Consider the following 25,280-nt stretch of genomic DNA (forward strand, 5'->3'; position numbering starts at 1 on the left):
TTCTATGCTTGTGGGTGGGCTGCATAAATTGCACTGAGGGGAGGGGTGGGGGTGCGTATTTTGGATAGCCCTGATCTAATTTCAACTGGGCCCTCACTGGAGCAAGGCAATCATTTAGCTCCTCCCTACTCCATTTGCTATCTTCCTCACCATAGCAGCCCTTCTAAAACTTTTCTTATCTCCTCAAACCTCCCCTAAAACCCCTCTTCTACCCTCTCAAGCAAAGACTCTGCTATTTTACTCAGAAAGTCCATGCCATTTGTAATGAGTTTCCTCTTTTCCTCTCTTCTTCCTCCCACAACCCTTAAACAACAGTTCTCACAATTTCCTTCTTTACTACAGTTTTTGATGGTGCGGTATCCCTTCTCTTTACTAAGGCCAATTCTTCTACAGGCAGCAAGACCCCATCACTTCCTATCTCCTCTAGCAGATTGCCCCCACTATTATCCCTCTTCTAATCTTTGATATCTTCTTCCCTTATCTTATTGGTTCCTGCCTATAAATATGTCCAAGTCTCTGCTATCCTTAAAAAAATCTACCACTCAACTAGATTCTAAGATCTCTGCTATCATTCTTTACCTCTCATCCTTTTTTCAGCCATACTCTTTGAAAAAGCCATCTAGACTTGGTGACTTCACTTTCTCTCCTCCTCTTACTCTTAATCCTCTGTAATCTGGTTCATGACCTCATCTCTTAATGGAAACTTCCTTCTCCAAAGTTACCAATGATCTCCTTACTGCTGGGTCCACTGGCCTCTTTTTAATCATCCTTCTGATCTCCCTTCATACTTTGACACTAGGATCACTTTTTGCTCCTGGATGCTTTCCTTTCTGGGATTTTCTGTCACTGCTCTCTCTTGAATCTCCTTTTACCTCTCTGATCATTCTATCCCAGTCTCATTTGCTGATTCATGACATTTATGTCATGCCCACTAACTGTGGGTGTCCCCAGTGCTCTGCCTTTTATTTCCTCTGAAATGGAGTGGTCAGTTCTCAATCCTTTCCACCTCAACAACCAGTTTCCTCTTACTGATCAGAACAAAGTCCAAAATATAAGTGCCTCTCATTGGTTCTTGCACTCTGAAGGATAAAGTTATTATTAAAGCAAACTGAAAAATTATTAGGTGCCTTGTTTTCAGTAGGAAGAGCTATAGCAGCTATCTACATAACTGAAGTCCTTTGTCACTGTTATATTCTGTCTCTTTGCTAGACTTCGGGTATGTTTCCCAAACTCCACATTTCCTCTGTCTGTCAAATAATCTATTATGTTATAGATTATTTGTGCCAATATCGTGCCAATAAAGTGCCAATATCGCTAGTAGTCTTGTGTCCTTTGTTATTTACGTAAATCTTCACTGCCATATTTACCGCTTCTGCTTCTTTGATTTCTTTATTTGAGTATTATGGGTACAAATCCACCCCTGCTCTCTTACATATCTTCTTTCTTTTGAATAAGGTGTGACTAGGGAATTCAGCCAATCTGTTTCCTAAAGATCCCTTCCAACCCTGACATTCCATTATCTTTGATTTCCAGCTAAGTCCTGGGAAGTGTAGATCTGTAAGGCTAATGCCTGGGTGTAGAGACATGGATAAAGAATCTTGCCTTGCCTTTAGGAATCTTTAGACATTTAGGTCTGCATAGCCTTTATCAGTAAGTTTCAATCTGAATTTTGGGACCCCAAAATCAAGGTTAAAAGGGAGGCACAGATGTTAGAAGCCATCTTGGAAACAAGCATCTACTCCTCCCTCCGTGGGAGCTCCTGGTCCCAGTAACACTAAACAAAGGGCTACAGAAAAGGAAGAGTGAGAATTTTGCCTGGGTAACCAACTCCCTATCTCTGGCCTTAGATACTTTGCTGGCTAAAGCCATTCTTATCTCATTCACTTACACAGTATGTTCCCTAGTGGTTAAAATGTAGCTGCAGAGATTTTATACCTAAGGCATTTCTTACAGTATATAAAGGAGATATTAATCAGATTCTTGTGGGTTGGGGTTGTGACTGGAGTTTGCTTTGGTTGGGTCTGTTATCGTGCCTTTGAATAGGACCGGCTGTGGCCACAAACCAAAGACGAAAATCAGTACTCTGGTGGGAGGTGGGGACAAGCTCCTCCTGGACATCCTGGTTAGCCCAGGGCCCAGAGGGAGCTGGTACTGTGGGATATCTGGATTCGGTGTGCACCCCCACAATACCTCAACACCATCAACCATCATCCAACTCCATCCGCTACAAGGACTGTGTAAGTACAGACTGTGGGTATTCAAGGGACTGAAGTGGGTTTATGGAATTGAAAGGGAGGGGCTGTGAGGTTTAGGGTTTCCTGAAAATGTATTAGAAATTGATTTTGAATAGGTGGGAAGTGAATACATTTAATCTGGGCCTATAATTTATGTCTTGTTCATGTCTTAGTACCTGCCCCCGTGCCTAACAAACACAATATATGGGGGAAAAAAAGATCCCTGGGATAAGTATGTATTTGTATGTGTGTGAGTGTGTGCTCCCAAGAGATATCTGTCACCATCTATGCTATAAGATACTAGCTTTTATTAGCCTTACCTTAAACAACTATTCCTATCAGATAATTGATCTATAAGTCTATGCCACTGGCACTTTGCGTCTTGAGAACTAGAATGAAAGACAGGCTATTTTCTTCTTTAGTTACATTTTCAAGGCATTGTATCTGAGGGTGAACAGTAGGAAAACTAACCTTTTGTCTTGACCTTGGTGTTTCTTTTTAGTATGAGATACTTTATATTTTCTTCTATTTTTCAATCTTTTGACTTGGTTTCGATGTTTCTTGTCTCATGGAGTCATTAACTTCTGCTTGTCACATTCTAATTTTCAGGGAGTCTATTATGTGGGTAATGTTTTGTACCTCTTTTGACAAACCATTACTTCTCTCTCCCAGTCTCTTCTCCATAGTTTTCATCTTTTCTAATCCTTTCCTTTCTAATTTCATTCATAATACCATTTCAACTTTTTAAAAAAGCTTTTGCATCATTTCTTCTGGGAATTATAATTTATCTTGTGGACAAGCTGTGTTTTTCTTTGACATACACAAAGCACTTTCTAAGTCTTACAGAGATAATGCAAGTATAAAATGTTGTGAATTGCAATCTCTTACCCTTCTCTATATATGTGTGAGGTTAGTTACTATGCTGGTAACAATGTGCAAACCTTAACACAGAAATGAAATGGCCAAATTAGACACTTAGTCCAAGAAAATCACTGACTTCTTGAACACTGTTCTAAACTTTGGCAATCCCAAGGACATAGTAATTTCTATGTTGCATATGCTATGTGTGTCCAGTTTTATTCCATGAATATAGGCAGATGCTATTTATAGAGATCATATTTTCCCATCCAAAACTCATGACACATGGTCTTGAAAAAGGTTATCCTTTAACAAAGCCATTTTCTTAAAATCAAGACTGTTCCCGAAACTGATACAAAGGTTGCTCTGCTTCTAAAATAGTAGACAAAGTGAAGGGCAAGGAAGGGACTAGAGGCTGGATCTTGAAGAAGATGACGTCACTGAGAAGGAATGGGCATGTTAATCTGGGACAAGGATGCAGAGTCAGAAGAGGTCTTTGGTACCTCTTCCAGAATAGATTGATGACTCTAGAGCCTTGCTAAGGAATAGTGCAGCATATTGGAATGAGCTCTAGGCTTGGAGTCAGAAGCCCTGGGTTTGTGTCTTAGCTGTGATACTTCCTAGATTTGTGACATGTTCCTTGAAAGAATGGAAGTTATTCAGAGAGGAGACAAAGGGATATGAAAAGATAGCAGAGTATTTTCCTAGATATGTAGAAGTTAGAACAATGGAAGAATGTGGCACAGAGAAGTAAGGCGGAAAGAAGGACCTTTGAGCTAAGTAATAAGGCTTTCCTATAGAAGGATGGACCGGGCTACTTCTGAACTTCAAGTGCTCCAAGGAATGGTGTTGTGGAACCATCATCAAGTGAGAGGTCCACCATTAAAAGCCAAATGAAGAAGAACTAAGTAGAGATGACTGGTACTTCTTTCCCCATAAGGAATAGTAGCTCTTTATCAACCTGATATAAACAGTAGAAAGTTTTGTTGTCAGTCTGGGGTGTGGCTCTGGGATGTGACAGGGGACCTCTTTTGATCTGTCGAACCTAATAACAACTACCCTCTCTTGGTGATTCATGTGAAAACAAATGAGACTGCACAAAGGGATGGAGAGAATTGCTAAGGATTTTTAAGTTCTTGGGAAAAAGTAATTCTAGAGACAGAGGTTTAGTCAAGAGGAATCAATGAGCATTTGCTATGTTCTTACATTGTGCCAGGCACTGGGCTAAGGGCTGAGAATACACAGAAAGGCAAAAAAAGTCCTGCTCTCAAGATTAAGGAGGACTGAGAAAGGCTTCTTACAGATGTTGGAATTTTAGCTGAGATTTAAAGGAGGTCAGGGAAGCTAGGAAGCAGAGATGAGGAGGAAGAGTTCCAGGTGCGGGAGACAGCCAGTGAAAGGCATCCATTCAGGAGATGGGCCGTGATGGAGAAGGAAGAGAAAGAAGGGCCTTGTCACTGCACTATAGAATAAAATAATAATATAAATATGGTATAAATAAATAAAAGAAAAGAAATAAAATAATAATATAAATAAATAAGATAAATAACAGTATTTATATATCATTTTAACATTTGTAAAACGTGTGGAATAAAGTGTAAGAAAAATGGAAAAGTAAGAAGGGCCCATTTTGTAAGGAGCTTTAAAAGTCAAACATGATATTTAGACCTGGAGATAACAGGGAGACGCTGGAGTTAATTGAATAGGGGAGTGATGTGGCCTCTGTCCTTTAGGAAGACCACTTTCATATCGGAGTTAAGGAAAGGCTGGAGTGGGGAGAGACGAGGTAGGGAGGCCAGTTTTCGAAGGCTAATCTAATAGCCCACGCGTGAAGTGCTGAGGACCTTCACTAGGGTGGGGACACCGTCAGAGGACAGAAGGGTCTGTTTGTATGAGAAATGTAAAGGATTTGAGCTTGACTAGGGGACAAAGAGAAATTCAGGGTGCCAGGACATTGTGATACATTGTGAACAGAGAAAGGAAAGCCCAGAGCCTGCTGGCACCCATCAGACAGTAAGCCACGGATGTCTGTGGGGAGATTAGCATGCCCCCCACCCCTCTCTCCAGAAAGAAAAAGATCCATTTTCTTTTTATCCACCTGCACCTACCTCTTACTTTTTTACCCTTCCCCCAGTGGAGAGTGGAATGAAAGGGAAGCAAGCCATAATACTTCTTCCTTCTCTGACATTGAGGATCAGGACCCCTTTAGAACTATTGCCTCTTTAAGTGGTCTTTTTAGGTTTTCTTGTTATAGGTAAGACACTGTATTGAAACCAGATATTTGTTTAGATCTGTGCTAATTCTGCTTGTTTGTATTTATGCAGCGAGATTGGGAAGAAAAGGAGAAAATGGGAGGTCTAAGTTATTGAAGATGGGTATATCCAACTTGGAGCTGCCCCGAAGAGCTAGTTGGGGACATGGTTTGAGAGCCACACATTTAATAGGGAGGAGAATGTGTGTGTGTGTGTGTGTGTGTGTGTGTGTGTGTGTGTGTGTGTGAGAGAGAGAGAGAGAGAGAGAGAGAGAGAGAGAGACAGACAGACAGACAGACAGACAGACAGACAGAGACAGACGGGAAAACAGAGATTCAGAGAGACAGAGACACACACATTCAAATACAGCCAGAGCCAGAGGCAGGTAGACAGACAGTCAGACGGAGATAAAGTCAGAGAGACTGAAACAGAACATAATATTTGGGATCACATACTTTTGCCACATGTTTACCAGTAACTTTGATGGTTAAACAAGGAGGTGGAGGGATGGCAATTTCCCATTTCCCAATAAGGACACAGTCTGAACTGGGTTGGAAAAAGTCAAACCCTAGAAGGAAATGAGTTGCTAGGGATGCTCTGGCCATGCAGAGGGAAGAGGAATGAGTTCCTTGGACATACTTAGGGCTCAGATGAAGGCATGATTAACAGCTCATACTGCTCTGCTACCAGCACCACCTAGTTGTTATATACAAATGCACAAAATGTGAGGAATAAACAGGAAGACTTTAAAATTCTAATACAAGGAGGCAAATTTGCCATCATAGTTACCTCTTAGACTTGGTGGGATGGGATTTCTGACTGTAATATGAAAGTGAAATAATAAATTAAAAATGATGGTGGGTTAGCATTACATATTAAAGTGGCATAATCACATAAGAAAAAGGAATAACCAGAGAGAACCTGGTAAAGGACACTTGGATAGGGATCAATGAAGGGGGAAGGAGAGGTGATGTGTATACATCCGAACAAAATTAGAAGAGAAATTTGGGAAACCAAACAGAATTACAAATCTGGCAATGGAGTAAAATACCATCAGGAAAGGGAAGTTCTGCTGCCTCTCTCTCTTCTGCTAAAAACAGAGAAATTGAAAAGTGTGGCTTGCCTTGATGCTAACTTCATCCTTCCAAGGCACAAGAGGCAACAAGGAAATTGATTCTGACCAACAAGGAAGAGTTTGTTGGAGCAGAAATGACAGGAGTCTTAGGGGATGAGCTCACTGTCAGAACGGACAGTAGAAAAGAACAGGAAATGTGGACATTGTGGGTCATGCACCGTAGATTCTGAAAGGTTAGATTTCCAAGGGCTCATCCAAAAGGGGAAATTAGCTCAATTCTGAAGATAAAAACAGAAGTGGTGTCCATATGGAGGAAAAGGAGAATTGTTTAAAGACTGATGCCACTTTATAGGCAAGAGAAAGCTAGTTGATGCCATGGAAAGAGGGCTGGGCCTGGATGGGAAGACTTGAGTTCCAATCTTGCCTCAGATCCTAACTCTGTGACCTTGGACAAGTCACCTAATCTTTCTTTGGTTCAATTTCCTCAACTGTAAAAGAGGGATACTGATAGGACTTCCCTCCCAGGGTTAGTGCGAGGAGGAAATGAGAAAATATTTGTCAAGGGCTCAGCACAGTTTGTGGCATGTTGTAAGTGCTGTGCAAATGTTGCTACATTGAGCAAGTTGAATTTTTAAATGGTATGTGTAGAAGATGGAAGCAAAGACCAGTAAATAAGGCTGAATACAACATTTTATAGGAATATAGTCGGAAATATTGAAGTTCAGAACGAACTTAAGCTGCCGATAAATACTAAGGACAATAAAAAGAGGGGTTTGTTGTTGCTGTCATATTGGGAACAGCAGGAAGATCAAAGAAGGGATAGGACTGCTACTCAGTGTAGACAGGATCATAATGGTGGCTGACCTTGGAAAGACAGAAAGGGCAACTCTTACTTTGCTTCTGTTTTCTCTTTGTTCTCTTCTTTGTGTTCCCAGCACTTAGCACAGGGCTTGGCACACAGTAAGTATTTAATAAATGTTTATTGGCCGACCGATTTACTAGCTGTGTAATTATCAGCACTCACTTCAAACTTTTGAACCTCAGTTTCCTCATCTATAAAGTGAGGGTATTGGACAAGATGATCTATAAAATCCTTCCCAACTCTAAAATTCTGTGTTCTAACATTCCGGGTTAATAGATCCTGCTAATAGTCAACGTTCTAAAGTCCCTAAAATGGTTTTATGGTACCTTACGGCTATTATTCTGTTTAATGCTTATTTTGATCTTTAAAAAAGAAAGATTCAAAGCACACATGCTCTCCCACCCAACCCCAGACTTGCTTTGGCTCAGGATTCTGCACAGTCATTTTGCTCTCTGTCACACTTTCAATCCATTTACTGGGGGTTAGGGACCCCAAAGCAAAGTAAGAAGGGAAGCCTGGAGGATGAAGGCTAAATTGGAATCAAACTACTTCTGCCTGTCCTCTTTTCCTGGCCTAGAGAAGAACAAAGATTTTGATGCAGAGATCAAAGAGTCCTTCCTAAGAGAAAGAGAATCATTTCCTTATCACTAGTGGAAGTTCATTTTGGATGCTGCCCTAAGACTGTCCTGACCTCCCACACCCCAACAAATCATCTCCGCCATTGCAAAAAAAAAAGCTTTCCATTGATCCTGCTGCTTCCTCTTTCCACTCTCAATCAATAAAAATTTTATTAAGCACCTACTGTGTGCTAATACTGTGCTAAGTGCTGAGGGCACAAAAAGAGGCAAAAGATAGGCCCTGTCCTCATGGAACTTACAATCTAATGGCTTCTTCTCTCCTATTTTTCTACTTTACTTTGCTGCCAAACTTTAAAATAAGTAGTTTAAAATAAGTACCTACTGTTTCTGCATCCTCATTACTCATTGGCTTCTCAAGACTATCTGTCCTGGATTACCGGGGACCTCCTCACTGCCAAATCCATCAGACATTTCGGTCTTCATCTTCTCTAGAATCAGAGGTCCACAAAATTTTTAGCCTGGAAGAGACCTTAGAATCAAAAAGCATAGAATGTTAGTAGTAGAAAGGACTTAATCTGACACCATCTTTTTCTTTATTTTTTTTCAGTGAAGGAAATGAGGATTAGAAACGAAAAGTGACTTGCCTAAGTTACATAGTAAGGCGTTGATCTAGGACTAAATTCCCGGTCTTCTGATATCAAGGACAAGGCCATGGTGGTTGATGCTTTTACACACTGACTCCTTCCTGAAGCTATTTTCTTCCTTGGCTTCTGTGCTACTGCAGACCATCCATTGTCTGTTTCCTTCCTTGCCTCCTCCTCCTCAATCCATGCCCTCTGTGTGGGCCTCCCCAAGAACTTGGTCATTGGCCACATGCTTTTAGACATTTCATCTCCTCTCATGGCTTTGATTATAACTACTTCAAGAAGGAGTCTCACATTCCTCTTTCCAGCCCTGACTTTTCCCAGAGTTTCAGGTTCATTCATTTTTTTTATAAGGCTGGTTTTTATGAGATGTCACACTGAAATTCATATTCAGTTCAATTCACTGAACATATGATATATCTACATTGTAGAGGAAATTATGGAGAGAGAAATGTGAATTTTATTTATTTTATGTGATATAAAATTTAAATAAGACACACTCTGCCTCCATAGGGCTCATAGTCTAGTAGGATAATATATGACAAATGCATTAGAGAAATGCGAAATAAAGTGTTAGGTGAGATCTGAGAAAGAAAGATCATTAGTAATGGGTGAGATTAGGGAAGGCTTTTTGGAGGAAGTGTCAGCTGGACTTTAAAGGGTGGGAAGAAGCTCAGCATCTAAAGGTGGGGTAGGGAAAGGTATTCCAAGAATGACCTCTCATGTACTTTCTCTCTCAGGTTATTCCACTCTTCTGGTCCCTGTTCTTTACAGAAGAAGGAGAAGCAATGAAATTCAGGTTTTTCCTCTCTCTGTTACTTATCAGCCTCCAGGCTGCTGGGGGCTGTCATGTTTCTCCCCACCGAATAGGGAAAAGTGGCTCTGATTTTGCTTTTCGAGGCAGTCACAATGCCAAAGATGCCATGCTCAACTGCAAGATAATAGAAAAAAACACTGACTTTGCATTCACTCTATATAAGCAGTTGGTCTCTCAAGCCCCTGACTTGAATGTTTTCTTTTCCCCATTGAGTGTCTCCATGATCCTGTCCCTGCTGACCCTTGGGGTCCACTCTACCACCCGCACTCAGATCCTTGTGGGTCTGGGTTTCAATCTCAAGGAAATTCAGGAGGATGCAATCCACAAGTTTTTCCAGAATCTGATTCTGAACCTCAACGTGCCCAATCCTGAGCTCCAGCTAAGCATGGGGAGTGCACTGTTTGTTGAGGAGAGGCTGAGGCTGCTGGAAGAGTTCTCCCAAAATGTGAAGACCATGTACATGTCGGAAGCTCTCTCCATCGACTTCCAATATCCTGTCAGGGCTCAGAAGCGTATTAATGACTACATATCAGAGCAAACCCAAAAGAAGATGGAGGGTTTGGTCAAAGATGTTGACTCCAGCACTATGATGATTCTGGTGAATTATATCTTCTTTAAAGGTAAGACCCTTGGGTCTGGGTGGGTGAGCGGATAGCCTGGGGGAAAGGATAGAGTATTAATAATGTTAAAATTGCTGAAGAAATTTTTAAAAGAATTCTCGATTCCTTCAAATCCATATGCATAAGAATATATTTTTCATAGCTTCAGATCTGCATTAAAAAAGAAATTTGCCAATCTTCCACAATCTCCTTCCATATGTTTTAGCATCCTATCATAGAAAGAACACTGGAGTTTATTTCAAAAGACGAAAGTTAGAATCCATGTTCTGCCATCTATTAGCTCCATAGCTGTGTGACCATGGGCAACTTACTTTGCTTCTATAAACCCCAATCTCTTCATCTATTAAAGGAGAATGGATGACAGGTTGTGGGGAAGGTGCTTCGTAAAACGTACCTCAGGAAAACAGTTGAGTTCTTTCATGATATGTTTATGGAGAAGCAGAGAGAAGTGGGTTAGATAGTGATACAACTGGTAGATTCGGAAGCAGAGCCAAGAAATGCATCATTAATGGGTCACATTGGAGGGAGGTCCCTAATGGGATGCCTCAGGGATAGCCTCTTGGACCTGCCCTTGGCAATCATTTATCATTCATGTCAAAATTGCAGGTAACACAAAGCATGGCAGAATAGCTAGCACATTGAATGGCAGACTTTGGATCCAAAAGGACCTCAGAAGGCTAGAACGATGGACTGAAATGAATAAGATTTCATTTAATATGGATTAGCATAAAGTTCTATACTCAAAGCATAATGCCTATAATAGGCTCAAAACACCCACTTTACTGATACAGAGCAGGGTTGATATGTTTAGACAAGAGTTTCTATAGAAAAAAATGTGGCTGTGTGGATTGTAGACTCCAGATGAGTCAAAAGTGTGACACAACAGTAAAAAAGAATTAATGCTATCCTGGGCCACTTTAGGAGAGTGATTATGTCCAGAAAAGGGGGAGGAAGCAGGCCTGCAAAGCTTGGTACTCTGGTCAGGTCACATTTGAAGTACTGTGTTCAGGGCTGTGGGGTGCATTTTGGGAAAGACTCCGTATGACACAATGTATTAAGCTCTTTGGGAAAATGCTGCTCAGAAAAATGAAATTAATGTAAAACTGCTCTGACTCAGGCTTTCTTCTTCACAGAAGAAAAATTTTTTGACTGTTGGCCAAAGTTCTCCCTTTTACCTTTTTATTGTTTGATCTTTAGCTTCGTGGGAGAGAAACTTTGATCCTAAAAGGACCAGAGAGGACAACTTCATTGTGTCAGAAAAAACAATGGTGAAGGTCCCCATGATGATCCATGAAGACATACACTATTACTTCCGGGACAGGAGCCTCTCCTGTAGCGTGCTGCAGATAGCTTATGCATCAAATGAGACAGCCTTGTTTGTTCTTCCTGACCAAGGGCAGATGAAACGTGTGGAAGCCGCCCTAACTCAAAAAGTCATGAAACGGTGGCTCAAGGGACTCAAGAAGAGGTACTGTTCAGATCATTCTCAGATCAGCAATTGCAAAATTCTACTTCAATTCATACCTGCTCATTGAGTCTTTATTCCTATGCTGAGATCTGTTACCTAGAGGTTCAGCCATAAAGTCATGACTGGGTTGGGAGGAACCTTAGGACATAGAATGTTACACTTAGCAAAGAACTTAGAATATGAAGTTCTAGGCCACAAATCATAAAATATTAAATCTGTTGGAAACATTAGACCATAGAATATTACAAGTGGAAGGGGTCCTAGAGATCATTTAATCTCAAATTTATCCCTTGAAGGGAGAGAAAAAGGATTTGCCAAAGCTTCTGCTTTTTACCAATGAACCAGACTTTGATGAAATAATCATGTTAATTTTTACATTTTTTGACAAAAATATTAGGACTTCCAAATGCCCTCATTAAGATGAACTTAGACTTGAGAATCTCAAAACTCGGAGAGATACGATGGGATAGTAGCAAGAGCAAAGGATGAGTATAGACCAAAACTTAAATAATATATGTGATATATTGCTGGTATTACCATCCATGTAGTTTTTATTAATAATGTATCAGTAAACCTGGTCCAACACCATTTTTGCCACCATGAATGGGCAAGTCACTCTACTTCTCTCAGTCTCAGTTTCCTTATCTGCAAAATGAGAAGAAAAATACTCATCTTAGTTATCTCAAATAATAATAATAATTGACATTTATATAGCACTTTAAAGTTTGTAAAGCATTTTACATATGTTATCTTATGTGAATCTCACAATAATCTCTCAGGGAGTTAATATAGATTTTATGCTGACATTCAATGGACGAAGAAACAGGCCCAGAGGATTTAAATGAGTTGTCCCTCACCACACAGGTAGTGTCAGAGACAGAATCTGAAACCAGGATTTTCAATCATGGACATTATCTATTACTACAGGCTGTTTTACCAAGAGCAGTCGTGTTGAGTAAAGAAGATACTGATACAATTTCCCAGTAAAACTGCACTTTCATCACCAATGATCTCCTTATAACCAAACACAATGGCCTTTCTTCCAGTCTTTGTGTTCCTTGTCTTCTCCGTAGCTTTTGACAGTTTTGAGCATCCTCTTCTAATGGCTAATTTTTCCTCCTTTGGGCTCAGGGTGACCACATCATTCTGTTTCTCTTCTCACCTCCCTATATGGTCTTCATTCTCGTTCTCTGTCTCTCTTTCCCTCCTTCCCTCCCTCCCTTCTTCTTCTTCTTCTTCTTCTTCTTCTTCTTCTTCTTCTTCTTCTTCTTCTTCTTCTCCTTCTCTCTCTCTCTCTCTCTCTCTCTCTCTCTCTCTCTCTCTCTCTCTCTCCCCCCCCCCCATCTCTCTAATGTGGAAACTACCCAACTATTTATTCTTAGTTCTCTCTTCTTCTCTTGATATACATTACCTTGATGATTTTGTTGAAAAACTCATAGGTTTCACTCCTTAAAGTACCACCATAGTTTCAGTGTTACTTGGCTTTCTGTATAGTGTGTCTGCATTCATATTCACCTTCTTTAGCAAGTATTATAAGCTGAATTTGCAGTTAGCTAGTCTTACCACCCATCTCTTGAAAACACCATCCAACTTGGCATTGGCGAGAATGTAAATCAGTGGACCATTGTTAGCAAATGCTTACAAATTTCTCCAAAAACAGTCTAGATTTCTCAGTGACCTCTCACTTCAAAGCTAGGAATTTCAGCTTGTGAGCAGGGTAATGTACCTTACTGTCACTAAGGCCTCTGCTGGAAAATATGACTAATCTCATGTGTCCATCACCTACCTGGCTCAAGACTGCTCCCAACAACACTAAGATTAAATCTATATGTAAGATAAAAGGCTTTTTGGGTCAGTATTGGCCAATATTGATACATGTGTCTATAAAAAGGTATTTGGTTTGCATCCTGCCTCAGAAGGGGGCTTCTCAGTACTTTACCGGTGACTTAGTCTCCATTTTACTGGTAGAGTACCTCTGTTTACCATAATGGAGTAATATTTGGGCTTTCTACCTAAAGTCATACTGCTATCTGAGTTGGTCAAACATGCTTTCTATGTATGCGCATGGATAGAAGAAACATCTTTGACCTATAGAGTGTGAACTTAGCATCCCTTATGCAGCATTTTGTGAGGAAAAGTCTTTCCTTGACATTATATATAGTTAAAACCCCAAATGTATTTTCAGACTGAAATCTCATTTTTTTCTGTTGAATCATCCTTTCCATTCATTAATGCCACAGATTTCTTGCATAATTCCTCCCTTTCAGATGGAGGATTGTGAGCCAATTTCCAGGTAGTTCTCATTACCTAGATTTTGTTCAGGTATTTTTGCAAGCTTTAATGAGTCTGGTAATTGACAGAGTATATCCTGAATGGGATTCTCTTGGCTTTGTTCCTGTATATAATTTTCTAGTCTCCTAACTCTCACTCTGGTCTTCAAGAATGCTCTGTACGTGTAGGACCTATTGCATATACCAGTAGTACCTTATGAATATAAATTTGCATGAATTGACAATATTTTGTAAGTACCATGCTCATATGTTCATTCGTGATATTAACCCAATAACCAGAGAGCAATAATCTCGTTGCCAAGTAAATGGATCAATTCTCAACCACGCAAATTAGAAACTTTATTAAACTAGAATTATTAAATTAAATTAGAAATTAGAATGACTGCCCCGCTCCAGTTACCATCAAATTATCAGCTGGACAGCATGAAGACAACAGTTATGTAGATGATAATTAAAAAGTACTTGCTGTCTCTTAGGCCTAAGTCAAAGTGGAGATTCTTATTATGCTTTACAATAAATACATAAGCAATAGTTCAAGAAATTCTACTTGAATAAAATTGAGCAGAAGAACAGGAAAAAATAAAACAGTATGCTCTGAATCAGAGAAAAGGCAAAAAAACAGGCCCAGATAGGATTACCAAAGGATGTCTCTGCAGAGGGGGGAGTTAGCCTACCAGTGCTGAATCCCTTTTACTCCCTCTTCCCTTCAGGAAAGAATTGGAGCTAAATTATCCCTAGGTTCTACCTATCTCCTCCTTAGGGGTGGGTTCCCACATGATCTTTTATTGGGTTAGGACCCTCTCCTTCATGGTACTCTCATCACTGGAGACTTAACCAGTCACACCATTTTGAAAATTACCTTATTTTAGCTGAAGGGCAATGTAATGGGCTCTGGGTCAATATGGTCCCTCTCTCTGCTATTTTATGTATTTTGTAAGAGACAGAAAGTTATTAATCCAACCACAATGACTCACAGCCCCTAGTTGTGAAAATCTCTGACTTTTAGACAGATATTTTGCTCTCTGTCCTAATTTAAATTTCATGTTCTTTCAGCTAACCCTGGTTTCTATATTTTTGAATCAAAATAAAAAAATAGGAAATAGATAAGCAAAAAAAGTTAACAAGATATATTGTTGTGCCTATAACTAGACAGACTTGAGAGGAGGATGCTGGAGAAGAAGTAGAACTTTTGTTCCTTTCAGGGACCTTCAGTCCTTGAAGAAGGTAAAGACAACCAGTAGCTTCACAGTGTGAGCTCTCTGTTCTAAGAAAGAACTCCAAACCCCTGCTTGCTGTTGGTTTATTGTGATCACTTCCTTCTAAGTCACAGCTCAATTCTCTTTTCCATTTCTTCTTTCACTTGTCCCACCTTTGCGGTGTGTTCTTGCATAGGGCTGGCAGCACTATCTCCCCTGATGGGGCTGCTGCTGGGCTTATGCAGTCCCTGTCCCTCCCCCTTTTTCCACCCCACTGTGTGTGTCCCTTTCAAACCTCTTGAGCACAACTGAAATCCACCTTCCCATTTGGAGATGTCAGTAGTTCACATTGCTCTCAGGGCTTGTGCCTCTAAACTACATAAAGCCCAGGATTCCAGTTACTTTTCAAGCCCCTGCTATGTCCTTTATCTCCGTGGCTACCAGCTATCACCAAAATTTTATTTCCATTCATTACTTCTCTTCTGAGCTCCAGACCTCAAGCTTCAACTGCCTTTGGAACATTTCTGTCTAGATGTCCCCTAGACGTCTTCAACTCAACATGATCAGGACTGAACTCTTATTGCCCCCTCCCCCTCCTGGTTCCGTTTTTACCACTTCCATCTGTATCACCATGTCACTCAGTTTTTCATATTTGTAACCTTGTATCTTTGATATCCCTTTTCCTCATCAATTCATTGCAATGAGATCCATTTCCTCCTTTCTATTCTTATTTCAATAGCTCTGGTATAGGCCCTCATCACAGTCTATTTAGATTATTATAGCAGCTGTTTTCCAGATTTTTTCACTTCTATTCTCTCCCCTCTCTAATTTATCCTTCATAGTAGTCTCCGAATAATCTTTCTCAAGATCTGATCATGTCACTTTAAAAATCTTCATTGGTTCTCTGTTGCCTACAAAGTAAAGCAAACTTCTTTGACAAACACCACTAGCCTCATATAAAATGGTACCACCCAACCTTCCCATATCACTCCACTCTACACACCCTATATTACATCCAAACTAGATAACTCTATACCTCGCTCCACTCCCAAAGAAACATTATACGCTCATGCTTTATGAGTTTACTCAGGTTAATCCTTACACCCAGAATATCCTCCCTCCTTATTCAACTATTGAGTACTTACTGATCCTGTAAGCCCAATTCTATTACAATCTTTTACAGAAAGTCTTCTCAGACATCACTGGCTTGTATTGACCTTCCAGATCTATCCTCACAAAATACTTCATTGTGTGGCTTCCAAATATGCATAATAGGAATTATCACACATTATAGCTATCTTTGGTGGTTTGCTGCATTATCTCCCCACAAGATTATAAATTCCTTGAGGGCAGGGACTCTATCCCAATGGTCCAGCATAATACTTTGCTACATGAGCTATTTAGTAAATTTTTTTTGTGAGGGGGTGGGGAGGAGAGGGTTGCTTTTCTATTCTACCAACCAATTTATTTTTTATCTTGTTTTTTTTGAATAATATGCCCTTTCTTAACTGTTCTAATCATGAATCACATCCTATCAAGTGTCTGGGATACCTGTAAGGTTTAATTGTTCTCCTTAAATTAGGACCAGTAGTTTCCTTGTGCTTTGAATGCACTTGGTGATTTTTAAAAATAGATATGTGGAGCTGGGGCTTTTATTGCCAACTCCATTCGTGGACATTGTTTCCTGTGACTTACTCATCTTCTCCACTGATGAATGATCTTCCCTCTGTGTAGACCCTGGTATCTGCTGTCTGCCCCTGAAGGTTTATCCTCCCCTCTTTGTTTTCAATTTAAATCCATCTTGGTCAGACTTATACATTTCCAGGGAAATATAGTTTGCTGACCCTTAGTAGATAGACTTCATTGCTGGCCAAACGCCTATCATTTCCATATCTTAAGCCACAGCTCCCTTGTAAACATCATCTTCTTAACTAGCTGCTCAATTCCAACCTTCCTTTCTTTCTCAATGAAAACACTATCTGTTTTCAAAAAGTCTTCTGTTTCTTGCCCAGAATATTATAATCCTTACCAGTAATTCCTACGTTACTCCTGGCAATACCATCAGAGCCCAAGTGAATCAACTGAATTTTTATAAGCCCCAAGAGGCCGAGTCATATGACAAAAAGATTGTATTTCTTTCCATCGTTCATGTGAGGTTCACATATAATCAACCTGCTGCTGTATACAGGGAGCCTCTTTTTCTACTTCCTGGATGGTCTTTTCTTCATGGCATCTACATATCTTCATCATTCCTTGTTCTATGATATTCTCCTGAGAGATTCCAGCTCTAACTCCCCTACAAAAACCTTATAATCATCACATAGCTCCATGGGTTCAGTGGTCCTCCTTAACCTTCCTCTCTATGCCATATTGTTTCATTCTTGAACCACCTGAGAAATGTTAACTCTCCCATTTCTCCCTTCAGGTTCTTTTTCTGAGATCCTGTTTACTTTGCTTTTTTCTGATTGCTCTTAAGGCAAAATGTTGTAGAAGTTTGTGTTCTCCCTGTTTTCTGTGCCTGGGGCTCAGTTGCTGGGGACTTCTGCATGAGGCTTTATACCAATTTAGTAAGAAGCACTTCCCAGAGGTCCAAGGGACTGTGCCCACTTCCTTTCTCCCAAGAAACCTCTTCTCACCATATCAGGTGTTTCGTTTCTTTGCTATCTATCTAAAATCAGGAGATTCTTGCATGAAGGAAAGGAAAGCAGAAGCTCCCTTAAGTTGCTGCGTGCAAGGAGATCTCATGCAGAAATCTGTTTCCAACCACTTCTTTCCTCATCTCACAGCTTGTCACACTTCACACACTTTCAGCTCCTGTCATGTCTCTCTCCTGTCTCAGAACCTTCATTTCTCTGAGCCTCAATTTCCCCACTGAAATTGGGAAATTACTATTTCTGATTATGAATTGTGTAAACTGAACTCATTATCTTTCTTCCCTAGATCTTACCTCTTCTTAATTCTCCCATTATGTGGAAAGTGCCACCATCCTCCAAGGCACCCGGGCTTTCAATTTAAGTGTCTTTTTTTTTAGCTCCTTACTCCCTCTTACTCCCTTTCCTCCATATACCTGGGCAATGACAATAGGGTGATGGTTGTTCTGCTTCCCTTAAATCTCTCCCCACTCCAGCTCATCCTCTAATCAGCTGTCAAGTTTATCTTTCTAAAGTGCAAAGTCTGACCATGTCTCTCTCCCATGCCCTCCCCCCCCATTCAATCAACTCCAATCACTCCCTATTGCCTCCAGGATTAAATATAAAATCCTTGATTTGGCTCTTAAAGCCTTTCATAATTTGGCTCCTTTAGTCATAGTCCTATACTCCCAACCCCAATTACTCTGCAGTCCAGTGACACTGGCCTCCTTGTTCCTTAAACATGGCATCCCATCTCCCAACTCTGACCATTTTCACTGGCTGTCCCCTTTGTTTTGACATCTCTCCCTCCTCATCACGGCATTCTGGCTTCCTTGGTTTTCTTCAAGTCTCAGCTAACATCTCACTTCCTAAAAGAGGGCTTTCCCAGTGCCTTCCTTCTGAAAGGATCTCCAATTTACTACATATATATGTATATATGTATTATATCTATCTATTATAATTATATTAATATTAAATAAATTAAAATCAATACTTAATTGTATTAGGTAGTCTATGTCTATATAAAATTTTTACATAGTTATTTGGGTGTTGTCTCTTTCCTTAGACTGTGAGCTACTTGAGAGCAGGGACTGTCTTTTGCCTTTCTTCATGTTACCAGTGCTTAGCACAATGCCTGGCACACAGTAAGCACTTAAAAAATGCTTCTTGACTAGATTTACTACCAGTTCTAACATTCTATGTCCCAAAGACCCCTCTAGTTCTCATGTTCTGTGTGCGTCTTGAAGACCACAAAGTAGAGCATTTGGAACATTTAGAAGAGACTGCCCTCTTTAGGGAAAATTACTTTAAAAATAATAAATGTGTCAAATTGTGAGGCAATGAAAAGTAGAGTTTAGAGGTAGAGTTGACTGAATCAAAATAGATCAACCTTGGAAAACATAAATGGTGGAATATAGTTTAAAGGGGAGATTTTTGGAGAGAAGATAGCTGTTAAGGCCCTGCTTAGAGGAATTTATAAATGCTTTCTGAATGGAATAAGGCAGACAGAACCATGAACTCATCCACAAAGAAGAGGTTACCTTATGTCAAGAACACTGACCTAGAAGCTTAAAAACTTAGGTGGCTAATCTTTAATATGCCATTAACTGGTGGCACTAGCCTTGAGCAAATTATTTAATCCCTCTGGCCCTCAGTATTTCTACCTGAGAAATGAAAGGGTTGAATAAGAAGAGTGCTAAGGTTCTTGCTGGTTTTCAATTTTATGCATGAATATATATATATATGATTTCTCTCTTTCCAGAGCTATGGAATTACATCTTCCAAAGTTGTCCCTTTCTGGCAAGTATGAGCTGCACAAGATACTTCCAGCCCTGAAGATTACGAATGTCTTCTCTAAAGAGTCTGATCTGTCTGGCATCATTGATCTAAGCAACAAACCTAGTCATCTGACCCCTCTGATTAATCAAGTATGTTTGTAATTGATAGGATTTCCTTCTTCACACTGGTGACTAGGTGTAGTTTTAAGCAATCACTTCGGGCATAATGTCCAGAAGGTAATGATGAGGAAAAATTTGTGATCTACAAAAAATAACAAAAAACTCTAAAGTGATCATAGGCTTCATTGAAAGAGAAGCTGGATGCCTTGGCTCGAGGCAAAGATTCTGAATATTATTACATAAAGCTGGGAGGGGTAACTAACATGTTGGATGACAGTCATAATACAAAAGTTTCTTAGAAGACCAGAGCAATGGACCTATATAACACAATGACATTTAATAGGAATAAATATAAAGTTAAACGTAGGGCAAGTATGGCAGATGTGGAGAAGACTTAAGAGTTTCAGTGGAGTTTAATCTTAATGTGAGTCAATAGTGTAACATGATGGCCAAAGAAAGCTAAAATCACCCAAGGCACATACGTGGCATGTAGAAAGTAAGACGTGACCATCCTGTAGTGTTCTATCCTGGGCACACCAAAAGGGAAGAGTTTTGTTTCATTTGTACATTTCTGGGTCATGTAATTTACCCATTGGACAATGAGAAACTGGAAAAAATCCGGGAGACAGCAATCAGAATGATGAGGGGATCAAAGACCATTATCATGTAAATTGAAAGAAAATATTTGCCTTGAAGAAGAGAAGGCATAAGGAGATATGGAAATTGTACTCGAGTATTTGAATGGCTATTAAGTAGAATAAATATCAAATTGACCCTTCTTGGCTCTGAAGGGAAGGATTGGAAACAATACAGGGAACTACAAGGAGGGCGAATAATAACAATATAGTAAACAGCAACTAGCATTTATACTTTAAGATTTGCAAAGCATCCTATGTGTAATCTCATTGAGTCCTGACAACAACCTTGAGGTAGGAGTTACTATTATCCCCATTTTACTGATGAGATAACTGAGACAGAGAGAGATTAAGTGACTTGCCCAGGTCACATAGTTAGTAAGTATCTGAGGCCAGATTAGAACTCAAGTCTTTCTGATGCCAAGTCCAACTCTCTTACAGTACCATTCAGATAAAAATTAGAACTATTCAAAAGCTAAATGAATATTAAGTGCCCCATCACTAGAAGTCTTTGAACAGTGGCTACATAGCTATTTGTTTGTATTTTCTAGAGGTGATTACTGTCAAGGTGTGTGTTGAATTAAGTGACTTTTGAAGATTCTTCCAGCTGAGTCTGAATTTGTATGGAATGCATGTGTTTGATGGCCAGAATGCCAGAAAATTCTACTTTCTATCACATGTTTCTGTTGTGATGTAAAGTTGCCTCTCTCATAGTGAAGGCTCAAAGCCTCTGGTGGATGGTGAGGGTGCGATTTTTAAACATTGGCCTGTTCTAGCTTTGCTTAGATCGTTCCCTGATCACTTGAGCCAGCCAAACATTTCCTAGACTTTGGTTCTGTCGTTGCAAGGGCTGCATGGTCACTTTTATTTTGTTGCAAAGGCACATGCAGGTGTCACAATGAAAGTTATGTCCACCTATGTATTTTCTGTAGGTGAAATGCCAACTGCTCCTCAATCTCTAAGTGTTGATAATAATGCCAAGCCATCCTCCAGGTGCTTGAGTAAGGCAATACAGTGCAATCAAAAGGGCACTAAATCCCAAGTCAGAAGACCTAGTTTTAAATCCTGCTTTTGTCCCTTACTGTGTGAACTTAAGCAAGAAATTTTCCCTCTCTGGGCTCCAATTTCCTCTACTGATTAGATTAAATGAAACTGAGACCCAGAGAAGGGAAAATAACTTTTATTTTTTTTAATGAACAAAAATGTATTTTCTCTCCCACTCCCTATCTCATTTAAAAAAAGAAAAGGAAAAAGAAAGTCTGTATAAGGAATGTGCATGGTCAAGCAAAACAAATTCCCTCATTGGCTACATGTGAATACACATACATACGTATATGTGAATATATACGTGTGTATATATCTATATGTGTATACATGATATATACAGTGAATCTCAGTGGCTATCAGAGTGCATTTTTCAGTGGGTATAAGACAATTAGGAAGTGAGGATGACTTCAGGGGAAAGAGAAACTCTGATTTGGACATTCATTTCATTGATTCACATACACACACACACACACACGTGTGTGTACATACACATATGCACATACTGTAGACATACACATACATAGACATGTATACATACATATGAATATGCACATGTACATATATACAGATGTGCACGTATTTCTGCACCTCCATTGCCTCTCTGTCAGGAGGTGGATAGGATGTTCCATCAGGGGTCTTCTGGAATTATGGATGGTCATTGCATTCTCAGAGTTCTTACAGCTCTCACACTTGTTTGTTTTTACATTTTTCTTATTATATAAATTGTTTTTCTGGTTTAGTCCATTTCATTCTCTATAGTTTATGCAACCCTTCAAAATGGTTCCTTTTTATAGTATTGATATCATCATATAATTTTCTTCTGTTTCTTCTCATTTCACTCTACATCAGTTTGTATAAGTCTTGACATGTTTCTTTGAAATCATCTATTTCCTCATTTCCAATACATTATACGAGTAGTAGGACATTCATATACCATAATTCACAGTGTCACACATTGAATTGGTAGCAAAACTGGAGCTAGGATCCAGGTCTCTTTCGTACTGACTTGTTTTTCTATTACAACATACTAGAAAGATTAAACTTCTTCCCTGATCCCCGTAGTCAAAGACCTTGATTTAAGGCCCATTATTTTGTATAAAGAAACAGAGAACCTCAGAGTTGAAATGGTCCTAAGAGGTTGTCTAACCTAACCCAGACTTCCACTAAAATAAAGGTATGAAGGTGAGCCTTAGTTCTCACAGAAGATTATGCCCTGAAAGCATAAGCTCTGTCTGACTCTCCAGAATATAAACCCAGCAAAGACTGGGTCTATTGTCCAAGGACTAGTCTGGTTAAGCACTGAAAGAGTGATCTCCAGAACACCAGCCACCGGGTGAGACTTTTTTTCATTCCCAGAAATTCATGAAACCATCTCTTAAGGTCGGTAGAGATTTTCATTCCTTTATTTATTCAGCATTGACGAAGCACTTCGTACGCTAGGTTCTGGGTACAAAGACAAATAATGAAATCCCGTCTGCTGTTTAGACATTCTATTGGTGTGATAGGGAAGTCATATAACATGGATAAGTAAATACAAGATCATATAATTTCCTAGGGCAGAAGCAGGACATTAACAACAAGAGGGTGGAGGAGGGGCCTCCTGTGAGAGGTGACACTTGAAAAAGACTTCAAGGAAGCTAGCAAATCTACCAGGTGGAAATAAGGAGGGTGTGAATTGTAGGAATTGGGAACAGTCTAGGTAAAGACACAGACATAAGAGATAGAATGTCACGTGGGGTAGCAAGTAGAACAGTTGGACTGGAACTTTAAGTAAATGAAGGAGGACACAGAGTGAGCTTGTAAAGCTTCCTGGTTGGAACCATATAGGGAAGAGGTTTGAATGCCAAACTGAAGAGACTTTATTTTATCCTAGAAGGAATTTGGAACCCTTGTAGATTACTGAGCAGGGAAATGGCACAGAATCAAAAAGTGTCCTCTGAATCATTAAGTTCCAACACGCTCACTTTATAGCTGAGGAAATTGAGCCCCCAGAGAGTCCCAGATTTGCACAGGGTCAGAGAGCCAACAAATGATTGATTTATTATTCAAACTAGAGTCTCCTTTAACTTGAAGATCTGGACTGTCCCCACCATCCCATGCTTCCCTTTGTATTTTAGAAATATTGATCGGGCAGCTGTGGAGAGAATGAATCAGAAAGAGTAGAGACAGGAGTGAGAGAGACAAATTAGGAGAACATTACACTAGACCAGGGGAGAGGTGACGAGGCCCTGAACTCCATGTGAGTGGAGAAAAGGGAGTCGATACTGTGAAGGTAGAATTGACAGGGCTTGACAACTCAATAGCTACGGGGGGAGAAGGAAAGGGAGCAGTTCGAGTATTACCCTATGATTGTGAATGTCAGTGGATACAGGATGATCGCTATAACACAGTTAGAAAGAGGGCAGACACTCTGTTTTAGATATGTTGACTTTGAGATCATCAGATCATAGATTTAGAGGCAGAAGGGCTTTAAGAGGCCATCCAGTCCGTCCTTTTTATTTTTCAGAGAGAACCTAATCCAAGGAGCTTGCCTAAAATCACACAGGTAGTAAGAGTAAGGACTGAGATTTGAACTCAGGTTCTCTAATTCCAGACTCCAATGCTTTTCTCCACTATCTCACACTGTTGAGAAAGATCCAATAGGTTGTTGATGATGTGGGATTGGAACTTAGGAGATATAATAAATATAGATATATAGATACAGGAAGGGGACAGCTAGAGTGCTGGCCTAGAGTCAAGAAGACTCAGCTTCCTGAGTTCAAATCTTACCTCAGACACTTACTAGCTGTGTGACCCTGGGCAAGTCACTTAATCCTGCTTGCCTCAGTTCCCTCATCTGTAAAATGAGCTAGAGAAGAAAATGGCAAACCACTCCAGTATCTTTGCCAAGCAAATGCCAGTGAGGTCATGAAGAGTCAGATGCAACTGAAAAAATGGCTGAAGAATAGATATGGGAATCATTTGCAGAGAGAAAATAGTTGAACTCATGGATTTTGGTGTTATTGAGAATTAGAAAGGGTAGAGAAGAGGGCCAAGATATGCATGGGGTAAATCTACACAGAGAGGGCAGAACATGGATGATGCTCCCAGAAAGGAGACTTGGAAGCAGCCAGATAGGTAGGAAAGAAAGAACCCAAGTAAAATAGTGTCATGAGAGCCCAGAGAATAGAAAGTTTCTAAAAGGAGATCAATTGTGTTAAATGCTACAGAGAGGACAAAGAAGAAAACTGAGAAGAGCACTGGTGAACTTGGAGAAAGTAGTTTCAGTTGAGTAATGAGAGTGGAAGCCAGAATGAGAGAATGAAAGGATTAAAATGCATAGCTGAGTGGCCATTAGTTCCATGAACAAGTGTAACTAGCAAAACTGGGTTGAAATGCAGTATAACAGCAAAAGAGTAAGGCTTTTCTTTCTTTTCAAAACTGCTTATAAGAACTCACTATTTCATCATGATTTATCATCTCCATCAGTCTTCTCAGTAACCCTCCTAGTGAGACAAGGTGGCTACTATTATCTCCACTGTACAGATATGGAAACTGAGGTTTGTCCAAAGTCACGTAGCTGGTAAAGGACAGACCTGGATTTCAGCAATAGGTTCCTTGGCTTCTCAATGTCTAATGAAATCTCCTATACCATGCTCTCCTTCCTTTTGATTTTTTTTTCTAAAAAAAGAGAAAAGAGAAATTTATCCTTGATTCTAGCTATCCCTCGATGACAGAGTTCTGCCATCTCCTGACATTTTCTCTTTGAAGGGATGTGATTTCCTTTGCAGGCTGTGTTGTTCCCTCTTCTATAGTGCCATTATATGTGTGTTCCTTTTTTGCAGATTATCCAGCAGATTGGATTTGAGATGGATGAGTCAGGCCCGCAAACTGTGAATACCAAGAGCCACGTCAAGTTCAGGATCTCAACAGCTCGACACCACATGATGGAATTCAACAGGCCTTTTCTGATGATGATCCTTGCTCAGCCTAACCAAAGCATCCTTTTGCTTGGCAAAGTGGTCAACCCCAGGGAAGCAGAAGGGCTATCTGCTTCTCCCTCTTAAGCCTTTCTTCTAGAATGCAAGGGCACCCCGCCCCGCCCCACACCTACCCCCAGGAGGAAGGAGCAGTGAGAGAGCACAAGGGTGGACCATTGTGCAGCTTGCTATGAATAAAGAGAAATGTGCAAATGC

General features: G+C 40.0%; 1 protein-coding gene across 1 annotated transcript; it reads left to right on the top strand.

Annotated features, from left to right (window-relative positions):
* Positions 1-1,984: 1,984 nt before the first annotated feature.
* On the top strand, positions 1,985-25,280 carry LOC118841150 (plasma serine protease inhibitor-like). The gene is made up of 5 exons (XM_036748546.1): positions 1,985-2,237; positions 9,244-9,940; positions 11,138-11,408; positions 19,288-19,453; positions 24,930-25,280. The coding sequence occupies exons 2-5, from the start codon at positions 9,292-9,294 to the stop codon at positions 25,149-25,151; spliced, it is 1,308 nt and encodes a 435-aa protein (XP_036604441.1). The 5' UTR covers positions 1,985-2,237; positions 9,244-9,291; the 3' UTR covers positions 25,152-25,280.

Source organism: Trichosurus vulpecula, chromosome 3 (assembly GCF_011100635.1).
Source record: "Trichosurus vulpecula isolate mTriVul1 chromosome 3, mTriVul1.pri, whole genome shotgun sequence".
In the NCBI taxonomy this organism is placed as follows: Eukaryota; Metazoa; Chordata; class Mammalia; order Diprotodontia; family Phalangeridae; genus Trichosurus; species Trichosurus vulpecula.